The sequence below is a fragment of the Enhydra lutris genome, unplaced genomic scaffold, assembly GCF_002288905.1.
Source record: "Enhydra lutris kenyoni isolate GAN:26980312 unplaced genomic scaffold, ASM228890v2 scaffoldscaffold9, whole genome shotgun sequence".
In the NCBI taxonomy this organism is placed as follows: domain Eukaryota; kingdom Metazoa; phylum Chordata; class Mammalia; order Carnivora; family Mustelidae; genus Enhydra; species Enhydra lutris.
In genome coordinates, this window is record NW_019154093.1 from 20,219,821 (window position 1) to 20,241,643 (window position 21,823).

A 21,823-nucleotide genomic window follows, 5' to 3' on the forward strand; every position below is an offset into this window, starting at 1 on the left:
TTCTAAATACAAATACTAAAAAATAAAATAGTTTCTGTACAAGCATTTAAGCACAGTCTTAACCATATATCTAATAACAGGTAATATATCTAATAACAACACCATACAGACCGACAATACATTCCATTTCTGGTAAATGACCTAAGCATGAATAAATCCTAGAGCCTAAAACTTATACCCTTGATTCATAATAAGTAATATTTTGCTTTGAGGAAAAAATCTAGCTAAAAAGGAAAACCACTTTCACTATGATGTACCTAATATACATAGTAGGTGCTCACCAAAAGAAATCACTTTTGTTTCATTTTTAATTATGATACAGACTTAGAGGATCTTATTTTTTTTTTTACTTAGAGGATCTTAAAAGATTAAAATAATGTTTTCTAAGTTGAAGAAATGTTAAGCTCTGATAGTGTATGACAACAGGAACATCTAATTAATGTTTTGTAAAACTAGCATTCAAGTGTTATTGACAATTTGTTTTATCACTAAATATTAATTATAATTTTTAAAGTTCATTTCTTATTATCCTTTGGATAGAATTCATTTCATAGAAAAGACACCTTAAGCAGAAGTTATAATGCTCTGTCATTTTATTAAGGAAACACTTCAGAAATCCATCACAGATTCCAAGAACTTTAGAGCCAAAAGTAACTTATGGGATCATCCGGTAAAAACAATTACTTAATGCAGTATTTTCCATAACAAGAATCTCTCACACATAATCAGAATTTTGAGGGAATTTCTATCCCTCTACAAGATGTGCAGATCAAAATACTTCTGGTTTTCCCATTCTCATAGTTGGAACGCCTAAACATAGAATTTATATGAACCAGTTATATGCAGAGTCTACTGGAAATTATTCTGTATGATGACCTGAACAGCTCCTTTTATAGATATAAACTGTTCATGATCATGTAATATAGATTACAGACACTATATTCAGAATTCTAATTATTCTTATAAAAGTTAGTTGCTGCTTCATTTCCACCAAAATTTGTGATGACCTTAACTTTGTCTGAAAAATAAAAAATAGTTATTCTTTTCATGTTTTGATTATAAATTTCAAATGCCTATTAATCTCTGGAAATGATCCAATAGTATTCTGGAACACACACACACTTGAGAACAAATACTAGCACACTATAAATTTTTAACCCAAACAGGAATCTCCCATTTTTCTGAATAGCTTCTATCTCTCAACTTTTCCACAGAATAAGCAAGGTTTTATTAAAATGTCACCCCTCTATTAATATTATTATTGAATCAAACATCTGTAGTATATGCAATGCACAAATTCCAAATAGCACAGAATTTCAACGTGCAACTGAGTGGCTGATACTGAAAGATGTACCTCTAGAGATAAAGTGCACTTGCACCTAATTAGAACTGTTTGAAATTTTTCGCACTTTCAATAAAACCAACAAATATGTATGTTATGTAATGTCATTTTCTGTCTGTCTCAATTTTAGCAAGAAAATATTTAACCTATTGTGTAAAGTGAGAGTAGAACTTCAGAAATAAAAAAATCATGTTGGTGATTAGCCTACTTACCTCTTTGGTTACAAGAATGAATCTGCTATCTATTCAATACATACTGGTACATCTCAGCACCACCACCCCTCATTTCGTTTTTTTTTTTTTTTTAAGTAAGCTCTATGTTCATCGTGGGACCTAAATTCATGACCCCAAGATCAAGACTGAGCCAGCCAGGCACTCTCATCTCAGCCTTTTGAAAGGGATTTAAAAGTACTGTAAGTACATAAATGTAATGTATAGAACATAAAACTGAGAACTTCAGAAATCTGCTCTTTCCATTCTTTTAATACTTAGTGTTGAGATGTGAGTATAATGTTTATTTTCTTCAAAATTTAAAGGAAATTTAAAATGGTTCTGAGTTTAGATGGCAATGGATGGCACATGGAATGGCCAGAAAGCACAGCAGTATTTTTAAACTTACATGTATCATGATTATGGAAGATACTTTAGAAAAAATTTTAAAAATTCACATGATTCTTAATATTACCTCTAAATTTCATTTTATATAAATGCTACTTTTAATAAAACTAACAGAAACATTAATGAAAAAATAGTTTGAGTTGTTTTAATACAGTAATTTTTAGTAATATTTGAAGGTACAAGACATTGTATTTTCATTTGTCAGTATTGATATAATCTATGACTAGAGAGAATTAATCAGTTACCTCTCATAATGTGAAAGGAAATCTTTCAGCTAATTTGAGATGGTTCACACTGTTGGCTTCCAACTTGGAAATTGAAAGGTGAGTCAGTCAGTTAAGCAATGAATGCCAAAAACTTAGTAGGCAGCAAAGTCATAGCAGGAGTAGCTTAACAAGGTGATAATGGACAGAAATGCCATCCTTACTGTGCTATTGAAACATCTGTGTTTAATAGCCTTGATTTCCAACAGACACCTTTTTTGGTTCAAACTCTGAAGGAGAAAGAAAAGTGAGTGCATACCATGACAATGGGCCATTTCTGATCTTGGTTTTAAAAAACACACCAGACTCTGAAATTCAGTCTCTGCCAACAGAAGTCAGAGAGTAGAGGAATGAGGCAGCTGATATATTTAATCAGTTATTTTTTCATTAATTCTGCAGAGTATTCCTATCACAGGGCAGGCACTGAGGAAGAAATGAATCTGAAGGAATTCACAAACTGGGTTAGAGACACACAACTAGTGATGGATGGTAAATTGGTTCTCCCAAAATAAAAAGCCATGATTTGAAGAGTTTGCCAATTTACATGGTATAAATACTCCCAACCGTGGCCAATTTCAAACTATCAACAGTTTATCAGGTTCACAAAATTCCTGAGTATCTAGCAATCAGCTTTCTTGGACTGACAGGAGTTAGCTCTAGCACAATGACTCCAATCAAATTTTTGCTGTTAACACCAATAAGTGCTATAACAGATGCGTATGTCAAGTGCTATGGTTGGAACAGATGAATGGAACTCAATTTCAACAAATGCTTTTTCTTCTATATTTCCCCCCTACTATTCTTAAAGCATTCTGTTCAGTTCTGTAAAGAATATAAACATCAATAGGACATAGCCCTCCCCCACCCAAAGAGCTGAACGATGAGCTAGGCAAGTATATAAACGAGTGTATGAGGCACAAATCACTTCATGGCATATAAGGGCAAAATGAAGAGGTAAGGAGAGTTGACATTTATAAGAGGAAAAAGGATTGTAGAAGACTTCCTGAAGGATGTATCAGCTGAGTATGGTCTTCCTGAAAGATATATAGGGGAGAGGGGTTTTTGAACAGTGTGAGGAGAAGTCAAGCTTAAGAAGAAGAAATGAAGAAACCTTTTTTAAAAATAGTGAAGCACATTCAGAGACAAGTAATGTCACTTAGTAAAATCTGAGGTACAGGGACGCCTGGGTGGCTCAGTTGGTTAAGCAGCTGCCTTCGGCTCAGGTCATGATCCCAGCGTCCTGGGATCGAGTCCCACATCGGGATCCTTGCTCATCAGGGAGCCTGCTTCTCTCTCTGCCTCTGCCTGCCATTCTGTCTGCCTGTGCTTGCTCTCTCTCCCTCTCTCTCTCTGACAAATAAATAAATAAAATCTTAAAAAAAAAATCTGAGGTACATGGAAAGAATAGTTCCTATAAAAAGTATTTTAGTCACTAAAATTTGTCTCACTTTATTTATTGTCTCACTTTCACATAATAAAATAATACCTGTTAGGCACACAGTGTCACCACCACTAATCTTACAGATGAGGAAAGAGTCTATATAGTGAGACAGAAGGAGGGTGAGGTAGGCTATTTTTCAATAGAGGCAATGTGAATGGATTAAAGATATAGGAAATGAAATAAACGAAGGTACTATAAATCATATAATGGGAAAAAACAATGACTTTATTGGGCACTCTTATACCACTTACCTATAATCTGCATCAGCACATCCATCCATCTATCTATCAAAGATTTTATTTCTTAAAGTAATCTCTACCGCCAACATAGAGCTCAAACCCACAACCTAAAGATCAAGAGTCACATGCTCCACCGATTGAGCCAGCCAGGTACCTCAGTACCTCTATTTTATAGAAGAGTGACTACACCTGTACCTCTGGGGCTAATAATACATTATATGTTAATAAAAAAATTAAAAAGTTAAAAAAAAGGAGAGTGACTACATTCATCAAGTCCTACATTCACATCCTCATCAAAATCATTGTATTTCACAGTTTCAGTAGGTTCCAATTTCAACCTGCACAGCTATATGCAGCAGGCCTGACACTAGCAGGTACTATAAGAATCAAACACAGTAAGGCAGGGAAAGGAAGTTGAAAAGTTTAAAACACTAACCCAAAATGACTTCCTCCTCTAAGTGAAATAATCAGCAACTTTAAGGTCAACAACTAGAATATCACTGATTACAAGAGTCTCTGTAGAAACTCATTCACATTACTTATTACTTATTCACATTACTGTGAAATAAAAGCCATTCCCTCTTTGAGTGGATCGCCACTAGATTATAGATAAATGATAATTTCCCCACAGAGAATATGTTTTTCTAACAGTCTAATTAATATCTTTATTCTCATACAAAGTATTTATTCCATGCTCAAACATGCTTCTATTACATTCACAGTAACAGAACTAATGGAAGCACTACCCAAAAAAGCACCAGTCACAGAAACTCTGTATGATGATATCATCAGTACCCTTTAATAGCTTTTGTGTCCACGTTACCACCATACATAAAAGTTGGTAATAATCCACTGGAATGTTACTCAATAGACTTACTTGCTACTTGCTCAATAGACTTATCATCAAATAGTCAGAAACTAAGTAAGAATCTGTCCCCTTTTAAATATTTAACAAAAATTCTTATTTGATTCCATACAACTGTCCAAAGCCAAATAATGTCAAACTCAAAAAAATTCTCACCAACATTACGAAGTCCATTTTCTCTTGGTTTAACTCCAATAGAAAAAGAAGATATCTGGTTACTATCTCAAAAAGAGTTCTTTAGGGGTGCCTGGGTGGCTCAGTGGGTTAAAGCCTCTGCCTTCGGCTCAGGTCATAATCTCAGGGTCCTGGGATCGAGCCCTGCATCAGGCTCTCTGCTCAGCTGGGAGCCTGCTTCCCCCTCTCTCTCTCCCTGCTTCTCTGCCTACTTGTGATCTCTATCTGATAAATAAATAAAATCTTTAAAAAAAAAAGAGTTCTTTAAATTCTTGGTAAACATTGGTAAATTGAAACTTGGTATTTTTATATAATTTATCCCGGTGGCATCATCCCCAAGTCTTTAATCTTCCTTTTTGGTACAATTATCCAATTTGTAGTTGTAGTTCTCTTACATATTCTCAGTTCTCCATACCCATTTTTTGGTTTAGTTTATTTTTTATTATTTTTATGTGTACAATTCAGTGGTTGTTGGCACATTCACAAACTTGTGCAACCATCATCACCAATGAATTCCAGAATGTTTTTATCACTCCATAAAGAATATCCCAAGTGGGCAAAGGACTTGAATGGACATTTCTTCAAAGAAGATATACAATGAGCAATAAGTACATTAACTGATGTTACATCATGAGTAATTAGGAAAATGCAAACTAAAACCACAATGAAATACCATTTCATATCCACTAGAATGGATATTATCCAAAAGACAGAAAACAACAAATGTTGGTGAGGATGTGGAGAAATCAGAACTCTTACATATGCTGGTGGGAAAAGTGAAATGTTGTAGCAACTGTGGAAAACAGTACAATGGTTTCTCAAAAAATTAAACCTATGATCCAGGGTTTCATTTGTGGGTATATAGCGAAAAGAAATGAAAGCAGGAGCTTGATTAGGTATTTGTATACCCATGTTCATAGCAACATTATTCACAATAGCCAAATGGTATAAGCAACCAGAATGCCCCATCAACAAGTGAATGGATAAACAAAGTGTGGTACACACTATGAAATATTATTCAGTCCTAAAAAATAAATTCTGAAAAATGCTATAACATGAAGGCATTATGCTAAGTTAAATAAGCCAGTCACAAAAGGACAAATACTAACCCATTTATGTAAGGTACCTACTACGGTAGTCAAATTCATAGAGACAGAAAGTAAAATGGTAGTTGCCAGGGCAGAGAGGGAGAGAGAATTGGGGAGTTACTGTCTAATGGTTATGGAGTAACACACTGGGAAGATGAAAAAATTTCTGGAGATGAATAGCAGTGATGGTTATACAATAGTGTGACTGTATCTGATTCTACTGAACTGTACATTAAAAATGGTTAAAATGGTAACTTTTTGTTATGTAAATTTACAATGAAAAACAGAAAAATCATACATATGGCAAATTCAGATATTTTTTGCAAAGCTGTGTACACTTTTTGTTTTATTATTTTAGAATTCTAAAAATGAGTTTAAGTAGGGGGAGATATATGCACAAAAACAGATTTGTACACAAGAAGATTTAAATCGACTTTCTTAATTTATTGAATACTCGGAATACACATGAAGATCTTGTGCTGTATTTACATTATAGCTCTCATGTAAAAACTTGTTTATAAAACATGTAAATAAACAATTATTTGAAGATATTTAATATCTTAAATGCATTGTATTACATAACTAGTGGGTTATATAAAAAAACAAAACAAAGCAAAACAACATATAAAACCTTGTACTCATTAGTAGCCACTACCCACACTCCTTTCCCTCACCTATGTTGTCCCTGGCTAAGTGTAACATACTTTTTAATTTTTTTAAATAGGCTTTATTTTTTAGCATAGTTTCAGGCTCACAGTAAGTTTCAGCAGAAGGTACAGAGGTTTCTCATATATCCTCTGCCCCCACAAATGCACGCCTTCTCCATTAGCAATATCCCCACCAAAGTAGTATTATTTATTACAAATGATTAACGTACATTGATTGACATATTATCACCCAAACTCCATGATTTATATTAGGATTCACTCTTGGTATTATACATTCTATGGGCTTGAATACATTTATAATAACATGTATCCACCACTGTGGTACAGAGTAATTTTACTGCCCAGCAATCTATCTTTTGTTTCTACACATTTGCCCATTCTAGGCATTTCATATAAGTGGAATCATATAATGTGTGGCCTTTTGTAGACACAAAAGACACTTCTTTCACTTAGCATAATTTTTTTAAGATTCATCTATGCTGTAGTATATATCAGTACTATATTCCTTTTTATGACTGAATAATATTCTACTTATGGATATACCATATGTTATTTTTTCATACATCAGATATGTTGGTGGACATTTGGATTGTTTTTATATTTTGTCTACTAAGAATAGTGCTGCAGTGAACATTCATGTAAACATTTTTGTGCGAACATGTTTTCAATTCTTTTGGTATATGTCTAGGAGTGGAATTTACTGGGTCATATGGTAACTCTTTGTTTAGCTTTTTGAGGAACTGACAAACTGTCTTCCACAACTACTCCATCATTTTGCATTCCTACCAGCAATATCTGAGGGTTCCAACTTCTCAACATCTAATCAACACTTGTTACTGTCATCTTTTTCATTCTAGCCATTCTAGTGATATGAAATGCTTTTTCATTCTGGTTTTCGTTTGCAATTCTCTAATGACTAAAGATGTTGAACAACTTTTCATGTGCATACTCACTGCATATCTTCCTTTGAGAAATATCCATTCAAATCCTTTTCCCATTTCTTTTTAAAGATTTTATTTATTTATTTGACAGACAGAGATCACAAGCAGGCAGAGAGGGAGGCAGAGAGAGAGGAAGAGAAGCAGGCCTCCTGCTGAGCAGAGCCCCCCCCCCCCCCCCCCGCCAGCCCTATGCAGGGCTCGATCCTAGGACCCTGGGATCATGACCTGAGCCGAAAGCAGAAGCTTTAACCCACTGAGCCACCCAGGTGCTCCCCTTTTCCCATTTTTAAATTAGGTTATTTGTCTTTTCATTGTTAAGTTGTGAGAGTTCTTTTTATTCCAGATATAAGTCTCTTACCAATAAATGATTTGGAAATATGCTCCTCCATTCTGTGAGTACTTTCTTCACTTCACTGATGGTATCCTTTAAGGCATAAAAGTTTTTTAATTCGATGAAGTCCAATTTATCCGTTTTTCCTTTTGTTGTTTGTCTTTTTGATGTCATATCTAAAGAAACCATCATCTAACCCAAGGTCACAAAGATTTATTCCTATGTTTTCTTCTAAGAGTTTTACAGTTTTAGCTTTTATATTTAGGTCTTTGATCCAGTTGATTAATTTTTACATATGATGTGAAAGAGTAGTCCAATTTCATTTTGCATGTAGATATCCAGTTGTCCCAGCACCATATGTTGAAAAGACTATTCTTTCCATGTTTGTCATGGCAACCTTGCTGAAAATTAACTGACCTTAAGTGTAAGGGATTTATTTCTGGACTTCCAGTTCTGTTCCATTGATCTATAGGTATATCTTTATGGTAGTTATCTTTATAGCCTTGCTATGCTCACAGAATTTTAATTCACTTACCACAAGTGAAACTAATGACTTTAAATTGATACCACTTACTTTTATGTATATGTATATGTGAAAAATCTTATGTATTAGAAAGACTTGTTATGTTAATGGAATTAACCTTTAAAGTCTTGTTAGATCCTATGTATTCAAGGTTAAAGTCTACTTTAAGACAAAAATTACAAATCTCAATTCTAGAAATTCAAACACCATGGCAAGAGAGGCCTCTATTTCAACCTTGAACCTCTTAACACCTTAAATATTAAAGAGATATTTACATTCCACAGGACATATATACAAATTTACATACATAGTGACTACCTATTGACCAGTTCTCTCTCTGCCACCCAACCTCACACACAAGCTTCAGTTGAAGGACATATAAATTTCTAAATTCACATGTAATGACCAAATTTTAGAAGCAGGAAACTCCTCTGAAACCATTTCCTATCTTTCATAAATGACCCAGACCCAGAGCAGCTAAATGAATTACCCAAACTAACATAGCTAAGAAAACAAAATATCAGATATTAGAATCTAGGTTTCCCAATTTCTTTTCAACTACTGGATGGTGACACACATAAATATTTGCTCATTCAATAATCATTTATAAGGCGCTACATACTACACTTAGTACTATAAATATGAAGACTAAATGACTGAGATCCTACCCTCAAGAAGCCTACCATGAGAAGGAAAATAAACACAAAACAGAAGAATTGAGGTGTTGCAACAGAAGTATACACCAGGTTCAATGGAACATGGGTATTTTATGCATACTTTAAAGTTCCAAGACATTTTATATTTTCACTAGCAAAAACTTTGAGTCTCTGCAGTTCTATATTAATGTAAAGTCAAACAAATGAAAAAGAAATACCAAGCCACTCAGGGCTAGATGATTGTGCAGCTTGTTAGCAGCAGGAAGATTAGAACTCAGATTCCATATACCATAGTGTAATGATCTTTCTGCTATCACAAGTTAACGAATCGCCAATTGAAAAATAGATTAAAATCTGTAAGATTGCAGCCCCTAAATTTAGAAAACAATTTTAAAAAACCAGCTATAACTTCATTTACTGAGAAAACACCAAGAAATGACCTGGCAGATATTACAAATTAAGGATGACATAAATCTATTTTAAAGTCAGAATTTTATTTTACACTTTTTATGCAAACTATCTATTCTCAGTCTCATTTTTAACAAATAAGTGAGAGTTCACATAGCCAAATCAGAGAGATCTCTTATAACCCCCATGAGAAAGTACCTATTTATGTCAAATTAATACTTAAAATGCTCGAAATACTCAGAAAGACTTGAGTGACTTCACTTTTGCAAATGTCTTCAGGTGCAAATAATCTCATTAAGTTAGATTCTTTTTTAATTCAGACATTCATTAAGCATACCATCTCTTTAACAAATTCAGTGGTAGGCCCAGAAATAAAGAGATGAAGTTGATACTTTTCCTGTTCTTAAGGTGCTCTTAGTCTAACGGGAAAAAAATAAGTAAGCAGGTAACTGCAAATGAGTGTGGTAAATGCTACGACAGATATATATTTACAGGGAGAGGGGAAGCTCAGAAAAGAGAGAATAACCAAAAATTTGACTACCCAGATTGAATAACCACCTACCTCGCAACATCTGACTTCCAATTACTTTTGGCAATTTCAACAAATCAATTTCTCCCCTTCATGGGACAAAGATTGGTCATACATGAGGTCATTCAAAAAGAAAAATTTTAAAAAGCATCATGATCTCTAAAGCCAGTTCCCAGAAATCTAGAATAACTTTTGAGCAACAGAGGATATATGTATCAATAACAAAGATGACTAATTTGAAGACATCGACATTCATTTAAATTTATGACACGTAAGCATGTTAATATATTACTTTTAGAATCATGTTCCACATATTGCTCCATTCATTATATACAAACATTGGTTACAATATCTGAAAGTACAATTACTAATAGAAATTAGGACTCATAAGACATTTTACTATATTTCTGAAATTTCAAATTCTAAGCAAAGTGATCCATGTGCATACCTATTATTAGCAACAAGAATTTTTATCCACAAAAAAAATAGCAGCCTTAAATATACCTTATTAAAGTTCCCTCATTTTATAATGCAAAGCATAAGGGAAATACCTCCCGACTAAACAGAAATGAACTGATGTTTAATTGATATTCTATAATAATAATAGTTATTATTATTAGACATTACAAACATACCTCTTAGTGGGAAATACTTCACATTTTCATCAGGCAAAGGCAAGCATGTAAATGTGAAGTGCTTTTTTTTTTTTTTTTTTTTTTTTAAAGATTTTATTTACTTATTTGACAGACAGGGACATAGCGAGAGAGGGAACACAGCAGGGGAAGTGGAAGAGGGAGAAGCAGGCTTCCCGCTGAGCAGGGAACCCGATGTACGCTTGATCCCAGGACCCTGGGATCATGACCTGAGCCGAAGGCAGAGGCTTTAACCCACTGAGCCACACAGGCACCCCTAAGGTGCTTTTGATAACAGAATACCAAAAGTACTAGAAACAAATGGCAACAGCATAATTTGAATTTAACATATGTAAACTATAACTTTAATGTTTATGAAATGCAATTTTTACAAAATTGTGAATAAGAGAATCAGCAATGTCACTATCTCACTCATAATTGGTTTTACCTAAATATAATTTTTTATTATTATAGTCAATTAGCCAACATATAGTACATCACTAGTTTTTGATGTTGTGTTCAACGATTCATTAGTTGCATATAATACCCAGTGCTCATCATAACATGTGCCCTCCTTAATACCCATCACCTGGTTACCCCACCCCCCCCACCTTCCTCCCTTCTGTAAGCCTCAGTTTTGATAATTTTTTCCTTCATAATGATTACAGGATCTCTTCTATAATAACTGCAGTGTGATAAATATAGTAACAATATGATCACAAAAGAATTATGACAAGTATCAAATTGGTGAAACAGAAAAAAATCACAAAATGAAGGAAAGGGCCTGAGAAAGTCAACTGTAAAACAAGATTTCAATTTACTTGAAATAAAGCTGTAGTTTGACATATGAATCTTTAACTTTCCTATGTATGTTAGAGGAGTTTCCAATGGTGCCATCTTGGATAGACATTTACTATACTAACATTTAGAACAGACTTAGCTCTATCAGAGAAAAGAGAATTATATAAATGGATAGAAGTTAATGCTCTGGAAATACGACATAATCAAGAGGTCCAGCAGGTATGTAAAAATTCTAAAACTACTTATCTATAAAGTGGAAGGTTCAGTCTCTTTTATAAGATGTTTTCTCTCTTTCTAGATACCTGCTTTTTTTTTAAACTACTTATCTGCAAGGCAAGGAAAACTTTATCAATATTATTAAATATTCCCCTCATGGACAACCTGAAAATAATTCAGACTATGTCAGTCAAATAAGAAATCATGGCACCCTGAATTCTAACAATGAAACAGAAATTACTGATACACAATAGAATCTTAATTAGAACACTTTCTTGACCTTTCACTCCATTGGCTAATCTTGGGCTTTCTCTGGAGTCATCTTATGCTGCTCTTCAAAAATATATAATTAAGATTTACACTTACCCAAATAGAGGATATTTAATTATAAATATCACCCCCCCCATATACACACATACAAATATGAGCCCCATTTTCCTTTATACAGTCTTTGTTTTAGAGGGAGAAAATATTTTCTTGGATGCCCGCAGTCATTTCAAAAGTAAGAGGTTCCTCTTTTACCTTTTTCTGGAATTGGTCAAATCATATTTATTTCTTCACTGTTTGTTTGTTTTTTTAAGTCTCTAAGTCAACCCCAACAAACATCTGGTTTTTATTCTTATGCCTTCAATTACTTTTAGTTTGTGGGCACTTGACTTTTCTAGCATAAAGTTTTAAGGAAATTATTCCATAATCAATGTATGGAATAGCTGTAGCCAAAAAGGAAAAAATTCCTTCCTTGACTTCATCTACCTGGATACCTACCATACCTCTGGACACCACAAGTTAAAACTACTGGCATTTTAAAAATTCTATTTTGTACTCTTAAGTGCAAATCTAATTTGTTTTCTACTGTCACTCATAGGACTTTCCCAGCATTACTCTTTTCCAAAGTACCTTCTTCCCTCATTTCCTTCATCCCTTTCCATCAAGTGCTCATGTTCAGTATTATTTCTCCCCCTGCTCTCCCTCCACCCCCATGCATAAGCTGTAAAATAGATGTAAAGCTTGGTGTAAGTCCAAAAATTTTATGATCAAAATACATACTTAGCAAATTGTTTGGCTAAATCTTTCATGTATGATGAAAGATTATTACCACAATTCATTAGCAAATTATAGACTTTGAAATGTAGGCAGACAAATATTTGGCCCTGTATCAATCAATTTGGACCAGCTGGGTAGAAATTCACACAATCCCAGGAAACCCGGGAAGTGAGGTGCTCTTTCATTTTTCATTCACTTGAAACATTAAAGAAAAATTATCATTCTATAAAAATGTCCACTTCTCAAGATTTTAGTAGAGCCATTTTAGACTGAGTTTATTTTCAGTCAATTACTACTTGAGTGACCAATAAACTGATCATTTTTCTTGCAATCAAATGTGGAAGAATAGTGCCTGTGTATATACAGGCATCATAGTATTTGACCATTATACTCCAGTTTAAAAGCTTAATATTTAATAATGGTTCTGTTGCCCTAAAAAGGGGAAGGGTATACTTCTACATACACTAAATCATCTTGGAAACTAGTTTTGTAGTTATTCACAATAAATATCATTAACATTCCTTCTCTGAGCCTCTCTAGCCTAGTAAGGTGACCCTGTACAAAGATTCTGATTGATCCTATGTCTGTCTATTTTGGTTAAGCTACAAGGCCATATATGGGGACAGCTGCACTTTGGGAGCAACTTAAAACAAATTTCATCTTAGTGGCATCTAATCCAGTGCTTGGTACAAGACGCATGTAAAAGTCAGTGTCAAAATTAAACAATGCCGGCTTTGCAATGAACAGATGCTTTTGCCTTGCAGCTGTAAAAACCTTAAAACAATCCAGTACTCTACTGTCTGGTCACGCAATGACCACAAAGCAAGGAATACATTTTGTCATTTATAAAAAATGTTTGTTACAAGCTTTTAAGGTTTTTTTTTGTTTAAAAAAATTTTTTTAAAGGAATGTATTGAGGGTAATAATATAGCTCTAAACTGAGCTATAAAATTTTTTTAAAGTTTTATTTTTCATACCAAATATGCTTGAAAAAGAACTCCTTGACTAGATAGTATTAAGTCATACAGAAGACTCATTAGATGAGAGAAAAGTTATCATAAATAGATGTTTAAAGGGTTATGGCCAAATAATCTTTGGTATATAAGGATAAACATGTAAATAATTTTTAACATGCAGGGCTTAATATACCTTGAATTAATCTAGGTTATGTTTATGAGCACTTTATATTCACTTACCCATCCTTTTACTTCTTTCTCTCTCTCTCTTTTTTTTTTTTCCTGGGGTTGGTCCGGGAGAAGAATGAGGTCATTATTCTTATTTTATGGCTGGAGGATACTTAAATGTTAAAATATTTCTCAGCTTAAATAACATGGTACCTACCAAATCTATAAAAAAAACTGTAGCCTTTTCCAACCCTTCCCCTACAGGACAGAACCTTGTCTCTGGCATTCAGGAATCTAGGGGTTAATAATTTTAACACTGAAATAAACTCTTCTTCATGAGGAGAAAGGCTCCAACCACTGTGCCTATGAAACCAAAGAATCAGCCCCACCTAAGTAAGTGACTGCATGGTTATGGTCAAACCATGTCTGCTAACTGAAGTTTTAGATTTAAAGAGAGCTTTTTATGGTACCTACAAGAAAGCGAATCTAGTAGTCTACCGTCAGTTTTAAATAGTCCACTGCAAAATAATTTTTCAGTAAGTTTTCCTAATCATTCATATTTTTTCTAGAAATCCTTTTCTCCCAAAGGACATTAATTCATTAACACCTCATTGCTTATAAATTTCATTATACGTTTTCTTGGTTGAAGATTTAGGGATCCCCCTTATATTCTTCCCCACCTCAAAACTTATACTTAAATGAACATAGTCCCCAAGTAATGATATTAATAAGAAATGAATCAAATTTTATTTTAAATATCAAAGAAGGCAACCTACTATTAAAAGTCTTTGAAAAATAAAATGTTTTTGTGGTTGTTTTTACATTTCTACATTTTATGTCCTAAGAATATAATTAACATATATTGATATATAAAGCATTATTAGTGCTTTATACCTCTTAAAGTATAAATTCTAGACATTGATTTAAAGAGATGGGCCTAACTTAGAAATAGTCATCTCTATGACTTGTTTACAATTAGTTTACAATTATCTTTAAGTTATATATTACTGGCATGATTCTGTTTTATTCTTTGCTAATAACTATAATAAAAATGCACTTGAATTAGTGTCAGTATGCCATCAAACAAAAGTAGGCCATGCAACAAAAATGTATTAGAATTAAACTTAAAAGTACAAAAACACAAAACTGACACTCCCTAGATATGATCTCTTGTATCTTATCTAACCCACATAACTTAGAAGAATCCATTATTTTATATTGTCCGTATTCCAAATTACAACTGTACATAATAAACAGCTCTAAGGATAACCATAAATCTGTACAAACTGGGCTTGCTAATTATCTTGTTGTGTCATAATAACTTTGGTTATTAATTAGAGTTATGTTAACAAGAACTATATGAAAATATTTTGTTTGGAAGTGTATTCCAATTTCAGGTTATTAATTATACAATTCCGTTCACATTTAATGGACTTTAATATACTACATATTTTTATGGGGCCATGCAGAAATTTGCAAAAATGGTTGACTCAAATAAATGGTTCTCTATTAAGTGCATTTTATCCTTTTGGGTTCACTCAATAACAGCAATATATTTTTAAAGTATAAATTTTACTTAAAAAATACATAAATAAGTCACAAACCAAAAGCTAACAGATGTGTGACTTCTAATTAGTTATAATAATCTCTGCTTCAATGCCATTAGAATGAGCCTTTCTTTTCTTTTGAAAACTAAAAAAGCTTTCCTTTGAATTTTAAACTGTCAGGGTGCTTCAAAGTCAATGTACAAAATCTGCTTTGATTAAAAATTTTAGACATCTACAGTGATAACTTTATGAAAGGAAAATATTAAATTATAATTATCCTAAACAGACACAGTCTTGTGAAACTAACCCTACATTCATGTTAAAACACAAAGAGTTGAACATAATGAATTTGATTCATCCTCGGACACAAAGCTTCACCACAGTAAACTCAGTCAACTGTTGCTCTTGCGCCTATATTCATGGTGCTTAAATAGCGCACTTTAAAACAAAAAAAACTCCAATTGGCTTTTCATATATCCACCCTCCCCAAAAATAACGCACTTGAAAAACTCAAATGATATGAAAGGCTTCAAGGCCTCTTTTCTCCCTTTCATAGCCCTTTTTTTTATTTCTGTTTGCAGTAATCTGCCTTTCTCTTTCTCTTTCTCATTGCTACAGAGCTAGCGAGGAGGCTCAGAGCTTTGAAAAGGGGGCTCAGTGTGTAATGGGTCCACTAGAATTAATTTACTTGCACCAAATCCATTGAGCACAGAGGGTTTTTTTTCTCCCCCTCTCTCTCTCTCTCCCCGTCTCTCTCTCTCTTCTCAAATCATTTGGAGTCGAACGCAGCCCCCAGCCTTTGTAATTCTAGTAAAGCACTTAAAGTGCACAGTAGGTGTTCATGAGGACCATCTGGTCAAAAGCAAAACAAGCTGCTGATTTTGCCTTTGAATAGAATGAAGCAAGTGTGAATTAGTCTCTTCAATTAGCACTATTACAACCTGTCAAGTGCATATTGTAAAACAGGATTATTACAGTATTGGTCACCAGTGCAATTATTTACTCTCTGCCTTTTCTTGCATATAAAAATGTCTTATGTTTATTAGTTTCTGATAACTGAACATAATTTCTCTTAACCTAGACATTTCAAAACTACCAACACACAAATCTCAGATTATGAAACATGGCCAGTTAAGATGATGTTAGGATACACATATCTTAAGTAACAAAGGACTAAAGCATTGCCCTTAATTCTTAACAAAATTTCATTGTTTCTATCTTCTTGGAAAATAAGTGAAAAATACTTACATGGGCTTAAAAAAAAATTTCTCAGAGAGATTATTCTAAAATACTTTTGGAGAGAGACTTGTCAGTTCCAAAGGGCTGCACTGTAAATATTACTTAAACTATTTCCTAAGGGGATGATTTACTAAGAATCACAGGTAACTTCAATATTTATAAAATGATCATTAGCAATTTGTTCACTTATAGTAGTTAGTATGACTTGAACAGATTATAAAATTCAACTTGAAATGAATAATATACAGGCATATTAAAAGAAACTCATAATGTCCTTTTCTGAAAGCTGAATAAAAGCTTGAATTCATTGCCCAATTGCTTAAGAAATTATATCCATTCTTGCTAAGATGTCATTTGTGATTTCAAATTTAAAAAAAATCAAACTATGATATATGCTAATTAAAATGGGTTCATTCTAATTGAATTTATATATGTCATTTATCTTGAAGTAAATTTATAAACCACTTAAACTTTTAATTAAATAAGCACACAATTTAATTTACCCTCTTGCATATGTACATTCTCAGCTACTCTACTCTTCAGTTCTGTGCCAGCACCCCCGCCCTCTCTGAACTGGAAAACAAACAAACAAACAAACAAAAAAACAACTATACTTAAAACATTTACAGAAAGGCATGTTAGTGAGTAGTTATAGTCAACCCAACACCAAAAAATTGCTTATTAGTACAATGTATAAAAAACTACATATTTAATACTGTTAATGATCTCCAGCATCAAAGGAGAATAGTTTAAAATACACATTACTCAAGTTAAGTTCAGAAAGTAGCAAGTAGAAAAATAGGCACAAAACCCGACGCAAGTTTCAAATTTGCAGAACCAGAACAAACGTTATGATTTCACAATTATTTAGCCAAGATTATTTTTAAAGACTGGTATGATTTATGTATTTAGTTCACTTCTTGTCACCAATTCAAACTATTGGCTTCTCACTTGACAATCACTAATATTAGTAGTGAAATCTTTCACCATTCTATGCAAGATATATCTTTATAGGTCATCAATTTTCCCCTTTCACTCCCCTTAAGAACTAAATCAACATTAATAAGAACAGTGAGAATTCTAGGGTAAAGTGAAACTTGGAAGAGGATTTAAATAATTCCAATAGCTATTTATCATGCTTCTCACTATAACAGATAAGTAATACTCCATGATTCCATATAAAAAATACTTAGGTTTCTTATTATTGTTATTCTGTGTCATGTGTGTATTCCTTAAGTTTGTATAACATCTGCAAAGAAAAGTGGGTATTTTGCCTAATAGAAGCTTTTGCAATAGTAATATGGACAACAAAGAATTAGTTTCCAAGAAAAGTTGGCTTGATTTCAGGGACTTCATATCCTTTTCCACACCTGGGTTTAGGATTTGTGCTAGGCAAATCAATCTTTTTCCCTTAATTGAACCAATCCCAAGTGCATTTGTAATCACAGATTTTAGTAGTATTAGACAGTATTACTAGAATCTGTATAATCAACTATTTAAAAATCTGAATTCTCAGTGTAGAAAATTCATTAAAATAAGGTAAGCTTGTTTAAATTTTCAAAGAAATTCCCTGTTTTAAAGTGTGGCAAGTAGCTACTTCAGGGCCTAAAAGGGTGGAAAGACAGTCATGAAGTAATTGTCATATTACCTGATAATTTCATAAACTATTTGTTGAAATGGAAAAAGAGAAAGGATTTTTATTCTATGACTACTTGCAACTTTCCAGTCTGACCTTTTTATACTATCACTGTCTTTTCCTCAAATAGAAGGATAATGTAAGTGGAATGATTTGTAAAGAGCTTAAAAAAATCCTCAATATCTAACTAGCTTAAATTAAAATCTAGAGCACCCAAAGGACATAAGTCATGCATTGTAAGGCAAGAGACCACAGAGCCAGAATGAACAAACACTTGTGCAACTACGGTTTATCACCACTAACTTGCATGAACATATGGTCACTGAAGAGTTTATTTGAAATTCAAACTGCATCTAAGTTCTATTTTCTAATTCGGTATTTTAAAAAAAAGTATTTTGTCTAGTTAAAGGTTGAAATCATAGTGCTTTTTCAACCCTATTTCATTTAATACAAATTTGTCTCTGGGGGGAAAATATTGCAAAAGCTTTTTTTTTTTTTTTAACATACAGAAGGCTTTCAAGATTTAAAAATAGCAAAAAATGGGCTGTTTTTTCACCTATAACAAAAATAATATACTCTTACCCTGGAAAAAAAATCAGGTGTTTTTTACTTCCTTTCCCTCATATATTGGTCAGAATTCATCCTTGGAACTATTAAACAACACTGAAAAGATATTTCTAAAACTGATGACAGAAATTAATTTATAATTTAAGATATATGGCATCATTAAACTTCCACATTAATAGCAAAAATTCTAGCATTTATAAAATTATACTGCAAAATCATAGCAACATTGTATTTTTATTGTGTTGCAAACTGACTTTCAATCATACAACAAAAAAGAACATACCTAAGTGTCACTATGGGTTGCAGGGCTGTAGCATCAGAGCAACTATTCCTCCTGAACCACTGCCTAGCCCCCAAATATTCCATAAATTGAAGAAGAAAAGTCTTAGGACTAGGCCTACAGAGTGTGATTCTAGACCCAGAGACTATAATCCTATATTCTTTTTTTCTAAATTGTACAAAATAAAAGAGCCTATAAGCAACTGTCTATTCACAAAAAGCACTGATACTAGAAATTGCATTTATTTTGTCCTGGCACCTAGAATTTCAAAATATTATTTTAAATAAACTTAAAAAGGGGAAAAAAAGAAGAAGAAGAAATCGAACTCTTGCGAAGAAATACATAAGAATATCTGTCTTGGCAAAAATATTTCTGGGACATTTTTCATTTAGGAAATGGTATGAAAAAGGTTTACTGTTTTCAAGTCCTTGAAGCTTAAAATATATTTGATAATCTAAATAGTAGGCCATGGAGAACAGTTTCAGCCAACTGTGGCGCACAATGGCACATTTACAGAATTTTAAATATTTCTTTTAATAATTGATGTAGTCATTTTGAATCATTCTGCATAGGATATCAGGTGTGAGCAGATTGCATTAACGCTGCTTAAACATTTCAACTTGTCAGTATGGCCAACTCGATTTCGGAAATATTTGCAGTATTTTCCCATCGAAACAGTAATAAAGGCAAAATAAATATATGCCACTACTTTATAATCACCGAACATTAATGAATATTTTATGTCTTTTTAAATCTCCCTGTTTAATTTAAAAGGGTGAAATTAAGTCTCCTCCCTGCAATATGCCAATTATCTGTAAATCAAACAATAACTTGGCCATTATGCTCCTTTTTGTTAATATAAGAGAAGCTAATTTGAAAACACTGAATGACATTTTTAGACTATCAGTTTAATAGTCCTTTCTGCCCTCTTGTGGGAGAAAGTTGAAACACACTCAAACTATAGAAATGTTAAAAAAAAAAATCTAAAAAAAAAAAAAAGTAAAAACTCTGGCTATAAAAATTTCAATCAGAAAGAAAAATAAAGCAGTGTGTATTTATCCATCATACATTGTACTAGTCTTCAATTTAAAAAAGTAAATCAACAACAAAATGAAATTTACTTTGCATTATTTTTGCTTTTCTTGATTAAAATGGAGTTGTTTTGAAACTAAACTGCCTTATTTAATTACATCCAATATAGAATTTAAATTTACTACCATGAAGTTACCAGACTAAATCTGGTATAGTGCCAGAGTTAAACATTATTTCTAAAGTAAAAGCATCAATGATTCTCCAAGGAATTGAAAATTTAGAGACTAGAACACCCATTATAGAGGTTAAAATGAAATGCCAACCAATATGTTTAAAATCCTGGGGAAAAAAATCAAATAACTCAAACTTATTATTCAAAGTAGGGGTCAAGAAAACTTTTAAAGATTTTAGTTACTAGTCAACAAACTATTCAAGTGATAAACAGAGAAAATAAACTTCAAACAATGAACTACTTATGGCAAATTCAGAAACTGAAATTCATTGACAAAACATCCAAAAAGGAAACCATTAAAATCTAACCACTACTAAAATAATTCATATACATCTGAGAAATGACTGGGTGAAAACAACTCATTCTTTTAATATGACATTAATAATTATCTTAAGCAATATAGACCAAGAAAAAAATTTATGAAATAATCCAAGATTAAGCATAATTATCTTTATAAAAATATTAGTAGACAAATGATTGTTGTCTTCACAATTAACAAGACATAATTGTCATAATCGTCATCTCAGTGTTTCTAAATACAAGTCCTGTCAAAGCCTTATACATTTTCCCCAGACGGAGCTAAATTACTGGCTTTTAAGTGGGTGGGGCCACAGGCAAAAAGGTACCTTTTCTCTCCTGGGGGCGGTTCTTTTTTGAAACAGTGGCCCTGGTTGGCCATGTTAAAGAAAATATTGACACTATATCTCATATATTCTAAGCTAAAAACTGACAGTCTCCAACAGCATCTCACGAATACTGCCTAATGTTGGGATTGAGCTACTAAAGAAAAGCCTCCTCAAACTCCTTTTGGAAAAAGGCAGTGTACACATTATAAATAATATATTTGAGAGCAACCTTTCAAATAAAATATAGGCATATTAAAAAATGCATGCTGTCAACAATTTCCAAATTAATATTTTGACTTACTACTACAAAACCATAAAATATATTATATAACAATGAGTAATTTTTAAGCAAGGTTTTAAGTTGACTATTTTAAGATTTATTAAAGCTCTCATTTATAACATCTATTTTTCTAGGTCAAGTCGTTTAATAGATCTACAGTAATCATTGATGCTCCAGTTAATTAAAATTAAGAACCCAATAATGAAACATAAAGAGAGTTTCCAACTAGAACAGATAAGCCCTCTTTAACAGGGTCAACATTAGCTATAATGAGCTACCTTTATTCCTTAGCTGTGAGACATAACTCACCTCTTGAATGGTACTGCTTCCTGAGAAGTTCAGGTTGTACTCCCGCTGGACTTCTCGGTGGGTGATGATCAGCATGAAGTTTTGATTTAATGATTCCTGCAGGGCACTGAAAGGGTTGAAAGAAAAACAAGGAACTCTGAGATGAACATGTTCTAGCTTGCTTTACAGCTAGC

At 32.9% G+C, this 21,823-nt stretch overlaps 1 protein-coding gene across 3 annotated transcripts in view; it reads right to left on the reverse strand.

The window, feature by feature from the left end:
- LOC111142863 (Fas associated factor 1) overlaps nt 1-21,823 on the reverse strand; it is a 468,894-nt gene that overhangs the window by 225,526 nt on the left and 221,545 nt on the right. For all 3 annotated transcript variants that reach the window (XM_022496233.1, XM_022496232.1, XM_022496235.1), the window contains one exon: nt 21,651-21,756. In XM_022496233.1, the coding sequence (XP_022351941.1) occupies nt 21,651-21,756 (106 nt within the window). The remainder of the gene's footprint in view (nt 1-21,650; nt 21,757-21,823) is intronic.